The 24,849-nt window shown below is 43.6% G+C and overlaps 1 protein-coding gene across 6 annotated transcripts in view; it reads left to right on the forward strand.

Moving 5' to 3' along the window:
* Nucleotides 1–24,849, forward strand: part of MID1 (midline 1) — a 341,028-nt gene that overhangs the window by 297,620 nt on the left and 18,559 nt on the right. For all 6 annotated transcript variants that reach the window (XM_044236012.1, XM_044236011.1, XM_044236015.1 and 3 more), the window contains exons 4-7: nt 722–829; nt 9,501–9,649; nt 17,857–17,984; nt 22,735–22,878. In XM_044236012.1, the coding sequence (XP_044091947.1) occupies nt 722–829; nt 9,501–9,649; nt 17,857–17,984; nt 22,735–22,878 (529 nt within the window). The remainder of the gene's footprint in view (nt 1–721; nt 830–9,500; nt 9,650–17,856; nt 17,985–22,734; nt 22,879–24,849) is intronic.

The raw sequence follows: 24,849 nt of genomic DNA on the forward strand, positions 1-24,849 counted from the left end.
AGCCATTCTATAATCATCTACCTTTCCTAGAGAATGGCATGTGTTCATTGTAGAACCTCGGTCTTCTGAAGTATGCCAGAAGGAAAATCTGTCCTAAGATTAATAAAATAGTCAACCATCTTTAAGATTACCATTTAAGATTAATAAAATAGTCAATCATCCTTTTTCTTTTTTGATGTTTTCTTGGCGATGAAATGCAACGTCGATGTCTGTATTTAAAAGAAAAGTTAAGTAAATGTGATATAATCTTGCTACTTTGCTTCTGGAAAATTTGTTCAATGGATGTCGATAGTAATCTATTCTCCATAAAGGAATAATACTGTTTTTATAAACTTACTTTTTTGTTTAATTGGCCAAAATTACACTTTCTCTCAAGATATAAAAGCAGGAATCACAAATATATTTCAAGCATCTATTTAGCATCTAATTAGCATCTACTAATTGGTAATAGCTACATATATGTTGGGTTAAGGAAGATTCTAAAGCCGAGTATGGCTTTGTAGAAAAGACTGCTACCATTGGATAATAATGTTCTCCAGGGATGCAAGATAGGGAGTGGACATGTAAGTTCTGTATTTTCCATCTCTGTATAATTGGAAGAAGAGTTAACATTTAAAATATCTTTTTTAGTGATTACCAGAAACATAGTAGTCTTTATTAAAGAGAATGTAACTGAAAATCAAACTCCAGATAAATGCTTACTATTCTGTCTATCCTGTAGGTCAATGCATCACGTCAAGAAGCCAAATTGATGGAGGAGTGTGATCTTCTCATTGAGATCATTCAGCAGAGACGACAGATTATTGGAACCAAGATCAAAGAAGGGAAGGTATGATTTCTAGGGTAGAAATTTCATATTCTCTACCTGGAGAAAACACCATATTCCCATGCACTTCAGTAGCTTAGGCAACATCGAATAGATGTTTCTAGATTTTCCACAGTTTCCTCTTAAAAAGTCTTTAAGACAGAGCTCAAAGACCCCTGGGTGGCCATTGTTTTTCTCCACCCCTTTCTTTGTATCCTCACAGTCTCCTGTGCACATCTGTAAGAAGAAAGTTACATTACATTACCTCTCCTCCATTAGTGAGCTCCAGGGGTAGCTTGGAGCTCTGGTCTCTTATAGCCACTGTTTTCATCTCTCTTCTCTATGAGAAGGGGGGTTCCACAGCGGAGGAGTTCATTTCATATTTATCGCTATATCCTAGCAATTAACACAGTATTAAATAAATGTTTCAGTGAATCAGACTTTATGTAGAAATTGCAGTGTTTTCTCGTGCCCGGGAGCGAATTCAGACAATTATAATTTCATGGTGGCAAAACTACTATAGTTTCACTATATCATATATCCCTTTGTGGATATAGTAATAGAAATTCTTTTTTAATGTTTGTATCTTTTAAATTCTTATGGTTTTTATTGAAATACTTGAGATCCATTTTATTTTACTCATTTCTCTGCCACCCTCAAGAGGTAATTTTGTAAATATTTTAAAAATAGAAACATTCATTCAAGATCCAATAAATTCATAAAGTTCTATTATTACTGCTCATAGCCATGCTTTAATGAAATATGTATAATTAAATTAACAACAATTAAGTGTTACGCAGAGGTTCTAATAGCTAATATATGTGCTGTTCTCTGTTTTCTACCACTTTTAAAAGGTACTTTCAATCCTGTATAATGTTTTAGAGTCCTTTGTCTATGTAAGTTGAAAAATATTTATGCATGTAAATTGTGATGGTGATCAGAAAAGTTAAGTCAGATAGCTCTGGAAGCTGTTACGGTGAATTAAGAAATTAATATGAATTCATTCCCTGGCCAAGAACTGACTCATATGTGTTGAACAGCGACTTTTCCCCACGTACAAATCGTACAACTTGGAAGAGCACTGAGTGTCCACCTGGAATCCTCCCAGGACATTTTTCCTCTTCCATTATCATGTACCAGATGTGTGCATCTCTTAAGACCTGACGTCTTCCAGGTCCTCAGATGTAAGATTGCCTGAAATACAGCTGCAATTCATTAATATGCATGTGGGAGGGAATTTGTTGCCTTTACATGGTACAGGGATCAGTTCTCAATGCTAATATTAGTTTCTCATTGCTGCTATAACAAATATCGCAGACTGGGTGACTTAAACCAAAATAGATTTAGTATCTGACCTTCCTCCAGATGTCAGGAGTCCAAGATCAGTCTCACTGGGGTTAAAGTCAAGGTTTCAGCCATGTTGTCTCTTTCCGGAGGTTCTAGGGCAGAATCTATCCCTTGCCTTTTCTGGCTTTTAGAGGCCACCCGCATTCCTCAGCTCCTGGTTTCTTTATCACGTCACTCTGACCTTTGCTTCCCTCCTCAGATCTCTTTCTCTGGCACAGTTCTCTCTGGTTCTCTCTTGTAAGGACCCTTCTGATTACTCTGGGATCCCCCACATCATCCAGTATAATATCCCCCTCTCTGAAGGTCCTTGCCTTAATCACATCCGCAACATCTCTTTTATCCATGTAAAGCGACATAGTTTAAAAACTCCTGGGATTAGGATGGGAGCATCTTTGGGGAACCCTTAATCAGCCTGGCAGGCATGCCTTTCCCTTGCTTAACTTGGCAACATCGGGGTTTCTCTCATGAGCGCGATTGAAGTAGCAAAGGGATGTCCACAGTTCCAGCCGTGGCGATACATGGGGTTGGTGCTTTGGTGCACCCACTCCACCCCGAACACATGTCAGTGACAAGAGAACATAGGGAAATAGGAAAGCAAAGAGATCCAGCTGGACCCAAAACAAGATAAAGGTCTCCATGGGCCAGAGATGGGACAAACCTGTAAAGCTGCAGTTGTGGCTAAAACATGGGAGTGGGACTTGGTCTGGAAGAGACCAGAACAGCAACACCTTCAACTCCAGTGGATAAAGAGTTCTTGAAGCCTTGGGATAAAGTGGCTGGAAGTGCTCCAGATGGTATAGGGGACTAAAATTAGGCTCGTTGGTTAATGCCATGGGCCGTAGAAGGCTTCTCAGTTCATTAAAAGGCACTGAAAAAGATTATTGCCAACCTCTACGTTGGGTCATAGTTTTTAGGGATTTCGGTCCTGGGAGTCTGGAACAAGTCGTCAGGCTGGAGCCTGGCTCTGCACTATTTCTGATACCTGCTCAAAAGGGAAGCCTCAGAAATGCAGAGGATCCCTGAATGAGGACCCCCAAAGGAAAGGGAGGTGCGGAAGACTGATGGCAATATGGGGTAGGTGGAGGGGATGGGAGGGCGCTGAGCAAAGAGGGTGAGGGAGGAAAAAGATTCTGAATGACTTCTTCCCTTTAAATCTGAAACTCAAACCACAGTGCTGAAGCATGTAAAGAAATCTTGCATTTCTGAAAATGTAGCCCGCAAAATCAACATTCTCTCACCCCAGGTGAAATTCATTGTATGGGAAAACACAGAAAAGATGTTTAAAGTGATAAATGAAGGGATGGCTTCTATTTTAAAAGAACAAAAACTTGTGAAGCCACAAAAGGATATAAGATCAGAAAGAAGGAAATGTGAAAACAAATTAGCAGTTTGGGAAGTAAAATGTAGATACTGAAACTGCAAAGACCACTCAGCCGTAGGGGGAATTTGGAAACTAAGTTTTAGCCTCCGCATAGGAGATGCTATTCTGCACCTAAGAATGTGAAATTCGAGCCATATTTCATGCCATATACAAAAATCAGATCTAAATGGATGTTGCTAATGTGAAAGACAAAACGATAAAACTTCTAGAAGAAAACATAGGAGGAAATCTTGGTGATTGAGTTGGGCAAAGATTGATCATATACAAGGTTAAAAACATCAAAGAAATATTTATAAATTAAACAGATAATTGTATTACTCAAAAGTAAAAACTTCTCTCTAAAAGACACTATTAAGAGAACGTAAAGACAAGCCACAGGTTGGAGACAAATATTTATAAATTATTAATTGAAATAGAAAAGTATTTGTACATGGGTATATAACAAATTCTCAAAACTCATTAGCGAGGAAACAAACAATACCTTTACCAAAATGGATAAAAGATTTGAAGAGGTACTTTACCAAGGAAGGCATATGGATGGCAAATGAGCACATGGAAAGATGTTCAAAATCATTACTTGTTGAGAAAAGTCAGTGAGGCAAATTAGGACCTCAAGGAGATACCCTGCTTACCTCGTAGAACAGTTAAAATGAAAAAGATGGGCCATACCGTGTTGTTGAGAACGTGGAGGAACTAGAACTCTCATACGCAGAGAATAAAACTGCATTTTGGAAAACTCACAGTTTCTTAAGTAGTTAAACATACACTTATCATATGATCCAGCCATTCTAGGTGTTTGCCAAGAGAAATGAAAGCATATGGCCCTATAGGACACGTACATGAATTTTCACCAGAATGGTAAAGGTAATAGCCCTGACCCAAGTATCCGCCGGAAGGTGAATGGATACAATTTGTGGCACATCCATACAGCGAAATACTATTCAGCAACAAAACAGAACAAGCTACTGATACATGCAACAACTTGGAAGAGTCTCAGTAGATTCATGGTGGGGGAAAGAAGCCAGACAGAAAATAGTATGTACTACGTGAACACATTCATGTGGCAGTTTAGAAACGATGCTTTCTTTTTTTCTTTTTTAAAAAGATTTAATTTATTTATCTGTCAGAGAGAGAGAGTATAAGCAGGGAGAGCAGCAGCAGAGGGAGAAGCAGACTTCCGGCTGAGCAGGGAGCCCAATGTGGGACTCGCTCCCAGGACCCTGAGATCATGGCCTGAGCTGAAGGCAGAGGCTTAACTGACTGAGCCACCCAGGCGCCCCTAGAAACAATACTTTCTAATAATCTACAGTGACAGAAGACAAATCAGTGGTTGGCTAGGGACAAGTGACAGGGCATGGGCTGGGGGGGGCGGCGGGGGGAGTAGGATGAATTACCAAGGGCAGGAGGAAAATGGAGGCATGATCTCTGTGTTCATTATCTTATGGGTTTACACATATTTGAAAACTTACCAGATTCGTCCTTTAAATATATACAGGTTGTTGTATGTTAATTATATCTCAACAAAGCTGTTTATAAGACAATTGTATTATTTATGTAATGGAACAGTCTTCAAAGCTCGAAATTAATGAACTAGGGTAATACATGTCTATATGGACAAATCAAAAAAATATAAACAAGCTTTACAGTGCTTTGCGTGGAGTGAGACTTGTTACTACAAAAGACATCCCATACAGTGTTTAGGCCCGCATACATACTTGGGAGTGATACGCCCTGGATTCAAAAAGGTGTTTTCCTCCGGAGAAGGACTTGAATGAAATTAGGGACGGACACACAGGGCTTCCGTGCTATCAATAATATTTTTCCTCCTTCTCAGAAATCTTTTATTTTAATATGATGAAACTTTTGAGATTTGGTAAAGCTGGGACTATGCATAGGGCAATTCATCGTATTACTTTAAAAATTGTCTGTGTGTTTGAAATTGACCACTTTTTGAAAAGTACACACTTGCTTGGGGACGTTCTCTCAGAAGGCAGTCTTAGAAAGCAAACGTTACTTGGGAAAGATGAGGCCCAGTTTGGCTTTCTCGTGAGTTAACCGATTTGGCGCATCACCGAAGGCTAGGGGACCCCAAACTTCGGAATTCACAGTGACTGAGTCCCTGGCCAGGGCATGCGGTGTCAGAGATACATTGTGAAGAAGACAAGAGCTTGAGTACCAGCGTGCTGGGAAGCAGAGGTGCTGGGCAGAGAAGGCCGAGTATGGACTTGGTGCCCGGAGAGGGCGCCCAGGCTGGTGTCTGTGTGGTCTTGAGGCCGCTGAATCCAGAGAAGGGACAGCGGGGCCCTCTCACCAGCACGTGCAGGTGGGGAGCTGGAAGAAGACGGGGCGGGACCATGGGGATCACGCTGTGAATTTCATTCACCCCGTGCCCTCGGCTGCCATGTGTCTCTGGCGTGGATCATGAGGCCGTTAGACCCGATGGAAACAGACTCACCACAAATCCTCCAGCTGGGGGCTTGCCAGGTGGGCAGGGTTGGGACCCATGGGTACATACTGGTAATGCTTGCTCTCAGACCATTGTGCAGTCTTCGAAAGAAAGAGCTCAGCAGCCTTTCTCCTTGGAGGGACTGGAGAGTCTCAAGCCATGAGACTCCCTGGGAAAGAATTGTCTTATCTCTTCGGTAGTAGGAGATAAATTTCATGTCAACACACGAAAAGCAGGCCACAGACTCCAGACTGAGTAAATTACGTGTTTTATGTTCAGACACAGGTTGATGGTAGAAGGCTGCAGCCACAGAGAGAAAGGGTCCCTTCTCTTCGCTGCTTTTATGGACTCTAAATCTCCAAAATTTAAGATAATTAACTGGACTACATGGCCGGGCTTTTCTAGAGCCTTATAGAAATGCCAAGTCAGGCCTCATTGGCAATGCCGAGACTTGTGATAAATGAGGCTCAGTTGTTAGGACATGACGATTTGGTGCTGGGAATCCTACAATGTATATAAAGCCCATATATTAAAAGCATTTAAAATGCATTTAAAGAAAAGTGAAGGGCTGCTTTTTAAAAGCATGTTCAAGGTATAATAAACAGCAAATAAATCGGTATATTTGGCCCATGTCCTCACTGAAAGGAGACTCAACTGGCAGGCTAGTTCCATGATGAGTATGGAGCGAGTTCCTGAAATTACAACGTGCAATCAACACTTCCCAAAGGAACAAAAAAGAACAGGGCCAACTTGGAAAAATGACCCCTGCGACAATGACACATACATATAAAGAATCTTCTTACGTGTCAGTATCCAGTGTTTCTTATCAAATATCAAGTTTTATTCATCCTGTCAGATTTTTTAAATAGTATATACAAAAGTGTTTTCTAAGGATGAAATTAGTATTTCGCTAAATGCTTGGTGTCTGATTTGAAGTGTTGTAGCAAGTAGGGTAGCGTGTCCCAGAGTGTGGTTCAGATTAGGGCCGTTTGATCAGAATCACGGAGGCTGGCAAACTTCTTCCGTAAGGCGGGGGGGGGGGCGGTGTATGTTGTAGTGTGAAAGCAGCCATAGATGAGTCATAAATGAATGACTGTTTCAGCGTGCCAGTAAAACTTTATTGCCACGCGTAGATGTGTGCTGAATACAGTGTATGGACCATAGTTTGTGAACACCTGATGTAGAGTCGTGTTTTTCTTTTCTCTTTCTTTTTTTTTTTTAATCGAAGCCCCCAGGAAAAAATAGAGAGGACATGAAATCCAGCATGCACGCACACGAAAAGTTTTTGCAAAACTGAACTTGCCTTCTCTATCAGGAATGCACTCTGCTACTTTCTCCTCTCCTCTCCTCTTCTCTTCTGTTTAGTTTTCCCATGCTCGTCCTGACGACTGACCCATCGTCTGTGGCTCTTGGACCGCTGAGATGCAGTTTCGAGCCGCTCTGCCAATGACAACTTTTTAGAGGATATTGGCGAGTGAGCCCAGATATCTCTAAGTTTCCCTTTTCCAAAGATTCCTCCTGATCCCTGTGCACACCATTTGGAAAAGCTGTGATCTGGTGTGTGAAGTGGAACTGTACACTTGAACTAAAATTAAAATGATGCTAACAGTTGTTTTTCTGTAAAGCATTCCTGTGTTTTCAAAGGAGCCTCTTCATTTTGGCTTGCTTCAGCTGAACACATGATTTAGGGCTGTTGTTTGGCTTCGTTTTTTATCTTTTCCTCTTGATGCCACTTTTAATTTCCAGTGTCATGGTAGAAGAAAAGAAGGAAGAAAATAGAATTCAAGGATTGGTGCCTCTGTGGCCTGTGGGATCACAGATAGGCATACCAAAAGGGTACGTGACCGACAGAGTTGTCCTAAAGGAATATTTGGACCTTATATTTCTTTCATTAGACTTGTATTAAACATCTTTAATTTCGTTGTATGCTTCAGTATTTCATTCCCTTGGTTTGTTGGGGACTCTAAGTTATTCTCCTTCCTCTGCTGGATGTGTTCTAACATCTTGAATTGGACTCTAGGCCTTTCTCAGCTTTACCTCTGGATGTAACCATGTTAAACGCTAAATTCAATTTGGTGTCAAAAAAGTGTTCTTTTCATTCAACTAATGAACACAGTTCATCTGCGGCGGTTGGTCGCTGTAATTATAATGAGTTAAGTCTTTTACCAGCCTTAATCTCATAGGCTGTTTGCTCCAAGGTTTTGACACTTCCTATCTCTCTCTCTCCTTTGAGGAATTTTTCTCACTCTTGCCCGAAATCTTGTGGCTGCTGCCTCCCAGTGCGGCATGAATTTCCTTTGTTTGCTGCAGTACAACCTAGCTGGAATCAGATGTTCCATACAGGCCTCAAGTTCTGACATCTCCTTCCTTCCTTTTCTTCGATTAAAGTTGCACGGGGATGATAATGATGACTTGGAGAAAGAAGGAATTTCTTGGAGTTAGCAGGAATTCTGGAGGGAGCCGGAGCCAGCCTTGTCTGCAAGACAGATTAACTGGCCTCCTCCCTGCCCTTTCACCCAGGACTGTTTTCCATTCCGGAATGATCCTGAAGCCAGCCAAGACCTGTCCCAGGCTGTGTGGATGGGGCACTGGGCACACGGCAATTCCAATTAGCAGTCTAATTTTGACTTGGCTTCTGGCCAGAGGGCTTCATCTCACAGCACATTTCAGACACCAGAGTGAATGGTCAAGTGGGTTACTGTGCACTTATCTTGGCCTACCCCCGAGGTCACGGTCAATTACGTCGGAGGGTCGTTTTCAAGCAAGACAGAATCAGGAATTGGAATGGCGGTTGGAACCAAACATGCATTTTTATCCCGACTGGGAAATGCTTATCAAAATAGTTCTTAGTTATCAAGTAAGCACAAAGTGCCTGGAAATGACGTTCCCAGTGAGGGGAAATGGCCCAGCTGTGCTTTTTTTGGCTTTCTCTCATCTGCTCAACAGGAAAAATATTAATCAATGGAAAAAAACACTCTCTTTCTGTTAATTTAACACATGAGTTTTAGATCGTGTGGGAAATAGTAATACCTCATGTTTTCCCATCACGGTTTTATGACGTGGATCACAAAGACCTTTTTAGAAAATGGTCCTTGCTTAAGCCATTCGCACCTACTGGGATGTCTTAGTTTCTTGACGGCCCAGCCAAAAGCCCGAGATAGAGAAGGTCCCAGCAGTCACTGCCATCTTCTAGTAATTGAGTGGAATGGCGAGGGAAGAGGTCTGGTGGTGACCCTTGCAACTTGCCATTAGGCAGCACCTTTTTTCCCCATCAACAAGGAAGCAATTCACAATAGAGTATTTTCTCATAAAACAAATTAGCAACACTTCTCCAAGGAGATTGAGACTATCCAAGCCAGGAGTCCCGTACCTGGGATTTCCGTATTTCTCTGCCTGCTCTCGGATGTTTATCGAAGGACAACTTTCCATGCAGCAGGACGCACATATCCAGAAGCGTCCAGCCCGATGCGCGTTCCCTCAGCGAGCCCGCCCACCTAACCATCTCCGTGCCTCTTTTCAAGGTGATGAGGCTTCGCAAACTGGCTCAGCAGATTGCAAACTGCAAGCAGTGCATCGAGCGGTCGGCCTCCCTCATCTCCCAGGCAGAGCACTCTCTGAAAGAGAACGATCACGCGCGCTTCCTGCAGACGGCCAAGAGCATCACCGAGAGGTGAGTTGCAGGGGCTGCTGGGAAGTTCTCAGCCGCTGGCCTCCTGTGTCTGCGGAGTGATTGCTTGGCCTTGCCCTCGCCTTGCTTTTGTTTTCATTTTGGAGGCTGAGTACCAGGGAGAATAGAGCCTTTGAGTTGCTTTGTTCCAGCCAAAGATGCTTCCCTTTGACATGTCAAAGCCTTTTCAGTAGCGCCTTGGAGTTCAAGGCCTTTGAAACAAGAGTCCACCAGTTAGAGAGAATAAAATCAGCCTTGCTTTGGGTAGGGGGCCGGGGGGTGGGGCAGGGGAGAAAGCTTACAGTGGCACAGAAATGGCAATTATTGTGAATCTCAGCCCTGATCTTATCATGCACTTGGTAACAAAGAGTCAAAATGAAGGCCCCAACATGAAAGGGAATCTTTTCTTCCATCTCAGGACTCCTCTATTAAAAAGGAGAAGAAAAGAAAAGCCAGGGCCCAGGTGTTGTGCTCTGTCAGACCTGTGTTTATTTGGTTGAGAAGCTTCGCTTGTCAGAAAGGTCAAAGCTGACTCCTGTGGGAGAGAAAGGACCCAACTGTCAGTCTCATACCTCTTTCTTCTAAAGGATCCTTTATTCTGGGGTAGGGAACGTAAAGATAACATTATTCCATTGGTCAGTTCAGCAGTGAAACTGATGGGAGTCCATGTTTCTTCGCTGCCCATCCCGATTGGCATAAACTCCACTGAAATGGTACCTCCAACCCCTGCCGATGCCCTTGACTTTTCATTCATTCTCATTTTCGGAGTCCCCTGCCCCTTACGCAAAGCAATAATAGAATGCTATCACCGGACAACCCCGGACAGCTCATTCATGCTGGTGTTTATCCTAGAGCAGAAGTCTGCACACTTTGATAAAGGGCCAGAGACGAAATATTTTCAGCTCTGCAGGTGATAAGGTCTCCTTCACAACTACTCAGCTCTGCCGTGGTAACTCCATAGCGCCCTGTCATACACAGAAAAGATCAGGCGTGCCTGGGCTTCCGGAAACATTTCCCCCAACAGGTATTTTGCCTTCCGGCTGTATTTTATCAACGCCTGACCCAGGGGAAAAAAATACTCACCATCATCTCACTTGCATTTCTTCAAGGAAAGAGAGAACTAACATCAATCGAGTGCGTGCTTATGTCGGACACTGTACTAATTCTCAAAATAGCGCTTAGAGGTAGCCATTGACGTTTCTGTTTCCACTGTTCTCTTAGTTAGAGTAATGTACAGTGGTTTTATACCTCGGGCCCTGTATCGAGCCAGCTTCATTTTGTTATTTCTTATATTTGAGAAAAACTCTTCCGTGACTGGTTACGATGGTTACGATACTTAATGTGTTCCAAAGCGCGTGGCTAACAGCTGCTTATCATCGCTTTTATATCCTTAAAATGATCGCCTCCCTACCTTAAGAGAAGCCAGTGTCTTTGCTCATGACCCCTGGGTTCCCAGGGTTTGTCTTTGTGGCACCCATCTGGACTGTATCCAGTTGCTCTGTGTTCATCCTAAGGTTAAAAACTGCAAATGGCGCTAGTACTCCCGTGTACCTAGGCCACTCTGCTAGACCCTGTTTCCACTTACGTCCTGCTTTCCAACTGGGATCCAAGAGCACTCTTCTCCAGCTATGAGTCATGAGGTGTCCAGACGAAAGGGCTACTGTGAGCTACATTTCTCAGTAATCCCTAAAAATTTCATCAAGTGTAATACGAACAGACTCTTAGCTATTGAGGGGAGAGAATGTGGCCCCATAACAGTTGGGATAGAACATTCTGGAAGAAGACCTACCTTTGAAATAGAATGTGAGTGCATGAATGTCTACATGTGATCTTCCACAGATCTGGCAGGTCATGACCTGTCCCATTCACTTCTACCTATAACAAGCCCATCTCTTCGAGAACGGAAAGATGACTTTGATTTTTTCTTTCTACAGATGAATTGTAGAATACAGTTGACCCTTGACCAGCATGGGTTTGAACTGCTCAGGTCCACTTGTACATGGATTTTAAAAAAATATATAGTGCAGTATTGTAAATGTATTTTCTCAATAATATTTTCCATAATAAGATTTCTTAATATTTCTAGTAATATTTTCTTTTCCCTAGCTTACTTTATTGTCAGAATGCAGAGTATAAGACATATAACATACAAAAGATGTGTTAATCAACACTTTATGTTATCAGTGAGACTTCTGGTCACCAGTAGTCTCTTAGTAATTAAGTTTGTGGGAATCAAAAGTCATACATGGATTTTCCCCTGAGTGGGGGGTCCCCTAATCCCCACACTGTTCAGGGATCAACTGTATGGTATATTCTCAAGCCACACTAATATGTAGTTCTTGGTGTGATTGTATGTGTACTTATATAAAATTGTTTTAAATAAGCAAAACTATTCACTGAACCCAGCCATAAGAATGTCGGCCTCCTGCTTATGAGAAAGCTAAATTTCCAGCAGACGTGGTGCCTATAACCGTTGGCCAAGAGCCTTTGTCCTTCTGCTCCTACAGCCCCTCTCTTCCCATGTCCATTGTCCATCCTCTTGGTCAATTCCTGAGCCTTCCTCTCTTTCCAGGACCGGAATGTAGTGAAGGGGCAGGGAGCTTGGACCAGGACCTAGGGAACTTGGGCTGGGATCCCAGCACTGGCACTTTTTAACTGTGATGCTTTGGGTTGGCCTGTGAGCTGTTTTCTGCGTGGAGCGTTGGGCTCAGAGGGGCCCCCTGCTGGCACAATCAGTTAAGCATCTGACTGGGCTCACGTCATGATCTAGGGTCCTGGGATGGAGCCTTCATGGAAGCTATGCTCAGCGGGGAGTCTGCTTCACCCTCTCTCTCTCCCCCTGCCCATGCATTCCCCCTCTCCGTCCCTCTCTCTCAAATTAAGAAATAAAACCTTTTTTAAAAAAAGAGGGGTAAAAAAGAAAATTTGGCTCATAATATCTGCTTCGATCAGTAGTTGTAATACTGTCGCTGATAACTCCTAAGAACAGAACTTCAGCGTCGTAGATAATCCATAATGTCTGTTGGATTTAAGTTCTCGTAGTTTAGTGTATGAGTATGGCCCCGCCTCGTATGTTCTGGGGCTGGTCTCTGCCTGTCTCTACCCTTCAATCCTTTTCTTAGTAAACATTCTTCTCTAGGATATGACTTTGTAATTCTCTGCCTCCTACTGTGTCTGCCTTGGGCTTTGGCACCTGTGTACCTCTAAACCATCTTTATTCTTCTGTTCAAGGAGGGAAGGCCCGGAACAAACTTTCAGTCCTGCAAGACTTCCTAAAGTGAGACTTGGATGGGATTTTTCTGTATCTTAGAATCACTTAAAGTAGGTATATTCCTCTACAGGGTGAATCTAACTGCAAAAAGATTTTTGATTCAGAAATATTAAAAAAAAAAGAAAGAAAGAAAACCAAACCCAAAGGAGAGAGACCATCAAGCTTTACATTGTAGGAGATGCATGTGCTTTGGAGTCAAGTGTCTGGCTCTGTGCTAATTGCTTAGGAGTACTTATGGCCAGCACTGGGGCTGCTCCTTTAACACTTGGGAGTCTAATTTCGCTCATACACTCCTAGCAGGCAGAACCCCCAGCCACCTTGTTTTCACCACGAAAGCGCCAGCACATAGCAAACTGCCGGCCGTAAATGAATGAGTGAACAAATCATAAAACATGTCGATTGTTCCTACCTAAGATGGTTGTTACAGGGACAAAATGAAATAATACGGTAAAACCGTTAGTCCGATTCCTGTCCCAAGGTGATTATGCAACGAAAGCTAATTCCCTTCCTTCCCACTCACTAAATTGACACAAATGGAGTGCATAACACACTATATTCCCAAGTCACACTAATACATAGGTCTTCTGCATGGTTGTGTGGGCATCTTTATACAACTACATTAAGGAAGCCAAACTCTTCACTAAATCGAAGCATAAGAAAGTTGCTCATGAGAAATCTGAACTTAAAATCACTTTTAGTACCCAGTTATCAAGATGGTAAAAAGAAACTTCCCTCCGAACGGTACCCATTTTTCAGAGCTCCTAGGAGGGTGTCCGACTGCACCGTCCTTCAACACCGTAAGCAGTTCAAGCATCCATCAGATTTGCCCCGGATATAAAACCAAGACCTCTACTTGTCAACGCTGGAGAGATGTCGCTTGATTTTAAGAATTCAAGCACATATGATGAGTGGTTTTTGAAGTGTGTTCTGGTAGGGTGTTAATTGGTGTTAAAACAACAACAAAGTTCCAGAGCCAAATGCATCTGGGAAATCCTGCGCAGACCAAAGCAGACCACGTTTTGCTGCTGTGAGACCTCACTGGGTTTTACCGTGGTGATTGCCCACTCGCCCAAGAGAGACCCATTTATGTGCCATTGTCAAGTGTTGGGCATGGGGAGAAGGATATTGGGCAGGAAGGTTAGAACATCCTTCCCTGGCATTGGCTGTTTGAGAGAAAGCCTGTGAGCCACATAGCTCCAGACACGTCCCTCTTCTAGAAAATTGCCTCCAAGTGGCCCTAGCAAACTGTCACGGAGATTAGGAGCATCGAAGTCAAAACAGAAACAGGAAGTAATGTGCAGGCCACCCCCTTAAGCATCAGGACAGGACACATGTCCTTATTTGCCTCAGTATGATAAGAGCTTAACACACACCCACAAGCATGTGCGCACATGCGAATATACGTACACTCACACAGACACACAAAACTATGAAAGCACAGAATTTCAAAAGTGGCCTAAGGCTGATGGCCCTGGTGGATTTTGGCAACTCATCTGAAAGGCCAGAAGATGGGCAACAAGGATTTGGGGAATAAAAACAAGGCCTAAAATGTTGACTTTGGCAGATCTCCCCTCGCCTGTCACTCCAATTACGAATTTGATATTGTAGCCAAAGATAAATATCTCTCCTTCCATCAAAAAACCGTGTAGGTGTTAAAAGCAGCAGTAATCCGCACAGCTTCTTGCTGTCAGTCTTGGCCTCCCAAGCTTAGGGACTTTCAGCCTTTCCGTTCCCACTCCACAAAGTTCCCACCAACGACATGGCAGGCATTGGCATTTTTTTTTTTAACGCTGTCACTTGCCCGAACCACGTTTTAGTTAACTGTGGACCATAGAACCAGGAGAAACTTGGGAGTAAAATCTGTTTGGGCTGGACCTGAACAGAAGCTTCTGTCCCTGGACAGCAGAGCGCTCAAGCGAGATTGTCTGCTCAGAGCCTGGGATCCTCTCAGCCCAAGATCGGAGCCACACAACAAAGACAGAGAAATGGGACAGAGAGACGCCCGTTTCTTAATAGCTCGGTACAGTTTTCCCTGCTGGACGTCATGAAACATTCTAATTGGGGGTTCACTTTGAAATTTTTATTTGGGGAGTTCACATGGCGCTATAGCATTTCTTTTAACTTTTCTGCACTGACGCAAATATTGCGGGCTCTTCAGTACGTGTGGGCGTGCTTTAAGAGCTCCGTATGTATTTGCTGAGTGATCCCAGGATCGCTCTGAGTTCTGAGAAGTTTTTGTGATTATGGGTGAAAAGGAAGGCTTTTTCTAAAAAATAGTTTTATTTATTTATTTGACAGACAGAAATCACAAGTAGGGAGAGAGGCAGGCAGAGAGAGAGAAGAGAAAGCAGGCTCCCAGCTGAGCAGAGATCCCAATGCGGGGCTCTATCCCAGGACCCTGGGATCATGACCTGAGCTGAAGGCAGAGGCTTTAATCCACTGAGCCACCAGGCGCCCCGGAAGGCATTTTTTAAGTACAGTTTGACTATGTGTGAAAAACGCCTAATAACCATGCCTTTCTCCACCTGTCTAAATTAGCAGGTGTTCATCACACTAATTAGCCCATTCCCATTGGGTGCGCTCTTTAGCCAACAAAATCCCACAACTCAGCTATTCACTGTTTCTTTTTAAAAGATTTTGTTTGGGGCGCCTGGGTGGCTCAGTGGGTTAAGCCTCTGCTTTCGGCTCAGGTCATGATCCCAGGGTCCTGGGATCGAGCCCCGCATCGGGCTCTCTGCTCAGCAGGGAGCCTGCTTCCTCCTCTCTCTCTGCCTCTCTGCCTACTTGTGATCTCTGTCAAGTAAATAAATAAAATCTTTAAAAATAAAAAAAATAAAAATAAAAGATTTTGTTTATCTGAGAGAGAGAGGGCACGCATAAGTAGATGGAGCAGGCAGAGGGGAAGCAGGCTCCGTGCTGAGCAAGGAGCCTGATGTGGGACTCCATCCCAGGACCCTGAGATCGTGACCTGAGCCGAAGGCAGACACCACTTAACTGACTGAGCCCCCCAGGCGCCCCAGCTCTTCACTGTTCCTCGGTGAAACAGTTAGGTGGTGAATTTAGATTCTCCACCCTCATTCAAACACTTGAAACGTTTCTTTCCAGAATCTCTGCCTCTTCAGACTTCTTATCAGTGGATCCCAATATCATCCTGGTTATTACACTATTAATTATCCTGTCTACCACCCTCCCGACACAGAACTGGAAATGTATCAGAAGCATAATTCTAGAAACTTTGTTTCTAAGGATTTTGAGCACTTCACAGGTGTAACTAATACTGAGGTGAAATTCGGAGAACGTGAAATTAACCATTTTAATGTGTGCGATCTGTCATATTTGGTATATTCATGATGTTGTGCAATAAGAGTTCCAAAATCCTTTTATCACCCCCCAAAAACTCCATACCCATTATGCAGTCATCATCCAGTACGCCCCCCACCCTCACCGCTGGTCTGCTCTCTGCCTCTGGGAATTTGCCTGTTCTGGACATTTCCTACAAATAGATCATACAGTACACGGCCTTTTGCATCAGACTTCTTTCACTTAGCGCTAACACTTTCAAGGTTCATCCACACTGTTGTGTGTTTCACTACTTCAGTCCTTTTTATGCATGAATAATATTCCATTGTATGAATAGACCCGCAAGTATAATTTCTTTAGCCAAAATACATCATCTTTATAAGATACTAAGTTTTAAGAGCCATTAAGAGACCCAAGAGGAGATAGATCTCCTGAGGTAACCAGGCCGAAATTTTTCTAGATTTAATGGAAGAATTTAGACCTAGGATTCTCTTCCAGGCTGCTGCCAGCTAGCTTTGTAACTTTCTATAAATGAGCACCAGCACTCTTAATGAGAAAATAACTAGATTTAGAGATGAACCATTTCAGAGTATTTCTTTGCTCACGGATTCCCAGCACCCTACACAGCACTCTACATGTAGTTGGCCCTTGGTGGTGTTTACCGAACTTCCTGAAATACCCAGATCAACCAGATCACGTCTAGCATGGTCTGAGACGCTCAGATGTGGTTTACGTCATGCCGCAACTGTATCATTTTAAAGAGGATCGCTCGCATTTTTTAATTAGTCCAAACGTTCTGCTATTGACAACTGAACTTTGCAAATCAACCTGAGAGATTAACACACACATAGCACGAGATTCTCTTCTAGCAGGAGCGCCGTACTCACCAATACGTTGCTTTATAGTTTATAAATGAGAACGCTTCACTAACAACCATAAATGAAGAGGGAAAATGGGGCATCCATGGGAGGAATTTGTGAGGGAGCTCATGAATATTTTCCATGGCATCTGCTGGGAATATGGTGCAAAAAAAAAAAAAAAATGAATACAAGAAGAACGAAACAAGCCAGACAAAAACTCCTTTTTAAATGTTTATTTTAGAGAGAGGCTAGTAATTGATTAAACTAATCCAATATCTGGAAACATTCTTTTTTAATCTTTACTTTGCCTTTTATGCAGTTTGAAATTTTGGAGACTCCTCTTTGAAGTGGAGCAGGGTCGGGTCTGAAAGGAACAAACAGTTTCCCAGACAGATGTGTGAAGAAATGCCCGGAGCTATGTGCTTCTTGCTGGGGTTAGATGTGAAGGGGGCCTGGCTGTTAAATACACAGCAACATGAGATATGAATATTCTTCCACCTCCGTGGGGAATTTTTTTTCCGACAGTAAAAAGGAAGGCGGGCGGGGTCGGGGGGAGCCATTCTACTGTTTCCCCAGTTCCTTTGCCTCGTCTTTAAGCTTGATCGTTTGCATTGTGTTGGCTGTGTTGTGCCGTTCCCAGGTTCTTTTTGAGGCTCCCGTGTAAAAACAGCCCCATTTTAAAATGATCCTTCTTTTCCTTTTATTTTTTTTTCATTCCCAGGCAGTGACGGTGACAGGCATCTTGACATTTCTAAAAAGTTGTTCTGTTTAAATTACAGAGTCTCCATGGCGACTGCATCCTCCCAGGTCCTAATTCCTGAAATCAACCTCAATGACACATTTGACACCTTTGCCTTAGATTTTTCCCGAGAGAAGAAATTGCTAGAATGTCTGGATTACCTTACAGGTATTGTCTTGTGTGTGTGTGTGTGTGTACGTGCGCGTGCTTTAATATTGTGCGTGCGCTTTGATACCGTGTACAATCGGTGATACACATACTTTGCCACCACATCGATTCCCCTAAAACCAGAGGTGTGGGCTCCTGATTTAGGAATGGAGTCTAATATTCCAAATGATTTCTGGCATGCCTTTTTTTTTGTTTCCCCACCCAAAACAACATGGTCCGAGACCAAATTGGGGACAGAGGAAAAAGGCAAATCTTGAGAATTAAAAACGTACTTCCTGCCATTTTCTCTCCCTCTCAGAGTGTGGGTGTCACAAAGAACAGCTCTGCTGGCCATCACAGAGTCGCATAAGGTAGCGGGGCTGTTTTCCACTTCATCTCAGCAAGGCTTCTGACTCTCACGGTGTCTTGGCAGAGAAACCGTTGGCAGCTAACTCTTGCTTGAGTGTCTACCTTGCTTCAGCTCTTTGTATCTGAGATCTGGCATGATCTTAGCATGTTATAATCCTCATTTTTCCCATGACAGGGGTCACCCATCTCGCTGGAGGTCAGGTAGCCCGTGAGTGGCAAGATTAGAATTTGGCTTGGGTCCGTACGGACTCCAAAGACCTCTTGTTCTTTCTGGTAAAAGACCGCATTTCATCTTGGCAAAAGGTCACCACAGCAAATGTCCCAAAAATCACATGTGAATTCCCAGTGCCATCGTTCAGATAGACAGTTTTTATGGGGGGGGGGGGAGTCAAACTTACGAAACAAAAGAAACAGCAATAAAAGAAAACCTCAGACTACTCCTGTTCCTAACCATGCTTCCAAATGTTTCTTCGCCGTCAACCTCGAGAGTGAGGACTGAAATCATTCGCTGGTAGAATGCAGATTATTTAAAGGACCTTTATTTGTGTTAGCCAAAGCCACTGGTGCCTAGGACTTCTGGAAGGCTCCTTGTATACAGTGAAGCCAGATGTGCGTGGAACTGAGGACATGCATTAGAGACCACATCCCTAACTCAGCATGGCGCCAGCTTCCGCATTTCGGTTCTGCACGTGTGCGTGTGGAAGAGCAGTTGGAAAAGATGAGCAGGAGAAAGGGAACCTCGTGTGATGTTCACAGTCTATGGATGAAAAACGAGCAGTTTTATATCCAAGGGATGTTATACCCAGATAGGTTTTTTTTTTCTCTCTGCAAGAATCCGAGATGCTCTTTTTAGCCTTTCTGCATTTGGCAAGCAAAGTGCTCATCCCACCAACTTACCTTAGGCCATTCTTTCAAACCACACTACTCTTGTTAAGGAAGAAAGAAGTTGACTCCAAAGTGCATTTGCAGTAAGGAACCAAACTCGGTTTCAAATATTTATTCACATACTGCCCCCCCGTTTAAGCTTTTAACTCTGAGAGCTGTCTAAACTAACGCTACCCCCCTAGAACCTGCCACAATGATAGAAACATTTTGTATCAGCGCTGTCCGTTTTGGTAGCTGCTGTCCACATGGGTCTCTCAGAAACTTGAAATGTACATGGTGAGTCTTTACCTTCATTGGACTTTAATTAAACTTAATAGAAGTTTAAACAGTTTGTGGCTACCGTATTAGGCAACACAGGTCTAGATTTTCTCTGGCTGAGCGGCTTTTCATGATGGCATCCTATGAAAAGTCTTTTTTTTCTTTTCTTGCATCATTTGGAATTGAATAGGATGGCAGCAACAGAAAATGCAGTTAGCAGTGACTAAACCCATCAAGCGGTGTTTGTATCCTGCAAACTCGGACCACGGAGGTGTGTGCTCCAAGCCTGGGCAGCAGCTCAGTGAGGACCGCAGACCCCAGGCTCTTGCTTTTTCCCTGCTCTGCCATCTTCCCTGTGCTGCCTTTTTGCCACACACGGCACAGCTGCCCCGCCTCCATGCATCATGCTCAAGTTACAGGTGAAAAGAGACGGATGCAGGAACGGGGACAAAATTCTGTCCTTGTTTATTAGGAAAACAAAAAGCTTGCTTAGAAGGCCCACCTGGCAAAGTCCCACTTGTGTCTCGGGGGCCAGATCCACATCACAAGGTCATGCCCAAGGATAAAGAGGACTGAAAGACGGTTGGGCCAGGCACATGACCTTTCTGTACAAAATCAATGTCTTGCTGACCTGAGTGTGTCCTCCCCGTTGCCCAGTAATCGTTTAATGGTGTTCCGGTGGGCATACACTCATGGGCTCCGTCTCCATGCGAGTGCCAAGGCAGTGATTAAAGGGGAAGGCGAGGAAGTGGTTTGCACCGACTAGGACTGTGTACCCCATATATCATCCCGATCGCTGTTTATGTCAAGCTAGAGACCACATGGGGTACCTGCCATTCTGCCTTCTTAGCTGTCAAACCTCAAATACAAATCTGGCCCATTTCTAGACATAACATCGATCCTGGCCATAACATATGATGCTTGGCTGATACTGCCAAGTCCAAATAGTTTATCAGACATTTGTAAGCAGGAAATGAAGTGTTTGTGGAATATTAGCCCACCATTTCTCGCGTCCTGTTTATAACAGAGGCAAGAAAATAACAGTTCTGCTCCCAATCCCATGAATATTGAAATTGGCAGCTTGCTGCTATCCTCATTTACAGTAAATTAGGTATTGACTTTTCGGGACAAACCCATTGGGCTTATAATCAAAACAGGGTTAGCCTGCGTGGCTGTGAAAACAAGATGATTTTTTTCCCTCTGTGACATGCCTCTAAGTGGTATGTCAAGTTAATAACCCAGAGAGGTGACATTTCCTCCCCGATCACAGCTACTTGCTTATTTTGAACACAAGTTTGCTTTCTACTTAATCCTCTATTGCAATACAGAAAAGACACCACCTTTTCTCCGGTGGTTGATGGAAAAGTAATTCAGTGAGCTATTTAGATTATGGGAGAATAAGCCTTTCTCCACCACTCCCTGCCGGGTGATCGCACAGCAACAGCGGCCACACAGACAATCCTAAGGAGTTTTATGGAGCAGCTGGGCCTCCCCTGGCTCGGTGTCCCTGACTCCTGCACAACCAAGTCACAGCACACGACACTAAATCTTGCATGCGGATATACTTCAGGAGACAGACGTATAAATACACATTCCAGAAAGAATGCTTTAAGGGCTCTATGGAGCCTTTCTGTCTTACCCCGTGACTTAATGTGTCGCCAGCCCACATGCACAGGTGTGTAGTCATGTTGGGGGAACTCAGTGAGCAAGAGACCAAGCTGCCCTAATTGACTTTATGCAACAAACATAGAAGTTGGACAGAATGAAGCCTAAAACAATTCGAGTTTTCAAGTTGCCTTTTTTACAAAGTCTTTTCCCTCTTTGGGTTTGTTTAGGACTCCTTGGGCCTAATCAAAATTTAGAGCAGGAAAAAAACTCTGCAATAGTGTGAACAGAGGTCGTTCTGAATCTATAGAACACAGATATGTTTCTCCTTTTGAAGTTAGGTTCTAGTATACAGAAGACTGGAAATAAAGGCCTGGATCGATTCTCCAAACCAGGGATTGGCAAACTTTGACTATAAAGGGCCAGATGGTAAATATTTTAGGCTTTGCAGGACATATGGTCCCAACTACTCAACTCTGCTAGTGCACAAAAGCAGCCACAGACAATACATAAATGAATGAGCCTGGCTGTGTTCCAATAAAACTTTATTTACAAAAACAGGCAGTGGGCCAGATTTGGCCCATAGCCATAGTTTGCCAAGCCCTGCTCTGAAATATTATTGCCAGTGCAAAGCACTCCCTGCCTATTCTTTTTCTTGCTCACAAACTCTTCTCATAAAACCAGTTACTGAAATCAAGCTGGTAGATTTGGAGTCAACTTCAAATCATTATTTTGCTAGGATTTAGACTTCTCTGCTTCAGACTGTGTTCGAGACATAAAACAGCAGCCTTCTCCAGTAATAAAGTTAACCAAATGCCAAGGAACCATGTTTTCTTGGGGAAGGAAAATGTACTTCTTAGATAGGATTGACTGTTAATCATGGTCTTCTTAATTTGAAATATCACCTATAAAACTGAAAGATGAGAGCAAAATAGGGCCACACTAATAAGATGTTTTTTTTAATAAGGCATCAAAACTTCTAATGAGAGAAAATCTTCAAACAATTATTTGGCTGGGTTTGTTACAGGATAACAAACATTGGTCTTTTTCCAGTTGGGTGTGTAAAATATAAGAATACGTGACCTCACATAGCTCGGAGGTTGGCAAACCTTGGCTGGTAGGCCAAATCTAGCCCTAACCTCTCTTTGTCAATAAAGTTTTACTGGAACCTGCCCATGTCCATTTGAATACGAATCGCCCAAGGCTGCCTTCCTAGTGCAGGAGCAGAGTTGAAAGGACAAAGAACAAAGAATGTATGGCCCGCAAAACCTAAAACATTTACCACCTAGCCCTTTCCTGGAAAAGTGTGCCATCTCCCCAGTGTGGGTGAAATCACAGAAGTTCATCTTGTTTGCTTTTTGTTTAATATTTTTTTTCATGGATAAGAGTATTATTTGCTTAACCTCCTAAATGTACTTTCATGATAAATAGAGATAAGTCCCTACTGGCTCGCTGAAGTCACGCTACCCTTTAATGACAGCAGCGACCAGCCAGCCAGACGTTGGTTCTTTGGATCAGGGTCACCACCTCTGAGCTAGTGGTCCTGATGGGCCTCTGTAGAAAGCCTGCTTTGACTGTCCCTTGTCTCCTCTGAAACGTGTCCTGGAGGTGCCGGCGTTTTGGCTGATGAGCATTCTTGATCCCACCCCTCCAGCTCCCAACCCTCCTACAATTAGAGAAGAGCTCTGCACCGCTTCCTACGACACCATCACTGTTCACTGGACCTCCGATGATGAATTCAGCGTGGTTTCCTATGAGCTCCAGTACACCATATTCACCGGACAAGCCAATGTTGTTAGTGAGTATCACGCCTCCTATCGATTTCTCTGTTTGGTGACTGTGTTCTGTCAGATGGCGATTCTAAACTGAAGCGTCAAGGTAAGACAAGGAAGGAGAAGATTCACAGTAGGTATTGGCTGCATTTCCTCACCAGGAGAATGATCGCATTCACTTGTACTGTACTAGCAGAAATAACGGGCCAAAGAGTGATAAAAATTAGTGATCTCTAGCAGTCCACACGGATGAGTCTTACAAACATACACTTAAGAGAAGGAAGCTGGAAATAAAAGAATACATGCAGTACGACTCTAGTTATACACTCATAATTTAAAGATAAAAAGGAAAACCATTTTGTGGTGCAGGGGCACCTGGGTGGCTCAGTAGGTTAAGCGTCCCGACTCTTGATTTTGGCTCAGATCGTGATCTCAGGGTCGTGGGATCAAGCCCTGCATTGAGCTCCGCGCTCACTGGGGAGTCTGCTTGAGATTCTCTCTCCCTGTGCTCCCCCACCCCGACTCGCACATGTGCATGCGTGCTCGCTCTCTCTCTCTCTCTCTCTCAAATACATAAATCTTAAAAAAAAACTTTTGTTTAGAGATGCATACATAGGTGTAAAAACGATAAATAAAAGGGAGGGTGGTGGTTACTTCCAGGATGGGAGGGGAGTGGCACCACCGAGAAGCAGTATACGGGGCTCATGGGGTTAACTACTTTCTGGGTGGGAGTTACATGGTTTAGTGAGTTTATCCTACATTTAGTATTATGTACTTCTCTGAGTGTTATTTCACAACGTAAAAAAAGAATTTAATAAAGTGGATCGCCGAGTAATGCCCAATACCACATCCCGTTTGGAGGAGAGCAGGCCCCTTGTTTAAAATGTTAGTCATTGGCCCCCACCTGGGAAGAATTTCAGACCTTACCTGAAACACAGAGAGACCCTTCTCTCCCTGGGGCCCTTGAGCGCTCTGGTATCAGAGACAGGTTGATGATCTCAGAGAACCCCAGTTGCTGGCCAGAGCGGTGGTAACAAAGCAATCTCGCCTCCCGGGAAGAAAAGAGGGATGTGTGAAGAGCCCCGCCTCCAAGTAACTAGCATTGGCGGCTCATACCAACAAACAGACCCCCCCGGCCTCCTTAGATCCTCATTTCCCAGGCTTCCTTCCTCAACCCTCTGACCTTCCACTCCCTAATTGGCTTGCCTTGGAGGTGTGTAGTAATTCACAGAGGCAGAGATGGCCAGGACCTGCCAATGGCAGTAGCGCCCACGAAGGTAAGGAGAAGATAAATTGCAGAAGAGACTTCTCCACCCCTGACCCATCACTGTCTCCAGCTTTTGGAAGTGCTGTGGGGGGCAAGTCTAAACAGCACAGGCATATCAATGGTTCGCCATGGTTCGGCATCATTTTGCCCTCCTTTCAGGATTTTGGATTCTTCTGGTATTGCTCCTCATCCCTAGTTCTATGTGCATGAAGAAATACTAACTTCCCTAAAACCTTTCTTTTTAGTAAGTAATGCACGAACACTGTGTGATAATATATAAAATGTCTGCGGTGACGATTGGATGTTTTTCAATATGGCAGCCCCAGAGCCCCAATATGGCAGCTCCAAAGTTACCTACTGCGCCAACTCCATTTCACACGCATCCTTCCTGTGGTTGTCTGTTGCTACAAAAAGATGCACAGACACCCACACACATCTAGAAATACATTTTTTAGGGACACAAAAGGTAGTGGGCCAAACACAGTTCTTTACCTTGCTTTGTTCACCCAGAATAATCTCTTTTGATTAACTCAGAAATAGCTGATCAGGGACCGTAAGTACATTTGCAAACTCATGATGCTAGGACTTTTGTCCTTTGCTGTATTCTCTTTTTTTGGAAGCAGGTCACAGGTCTTGCCTGCACTCAAGGAGGGTGAGAATTACATGAAGTTGTGAATATATCACTGGGGAATCATGGGGGCTACCCAAGAGCGCATCCACCGTAGATGGT

This window comes from Neovison vison, chromosome X (genome assembly GCF_020171115.1).
Source record: "Neovison vison isolate M4711 chromosome X, ASM_NN_V1, whole genome shotgun sequence".
In the NCBI taxonomy this organism is placed as follows: domain Eukaryota; kingdom Metazoa; phylum Chordata; class Mammalia; order Carnivora; family Mustelidae; genus Neogale; species Neogale vison.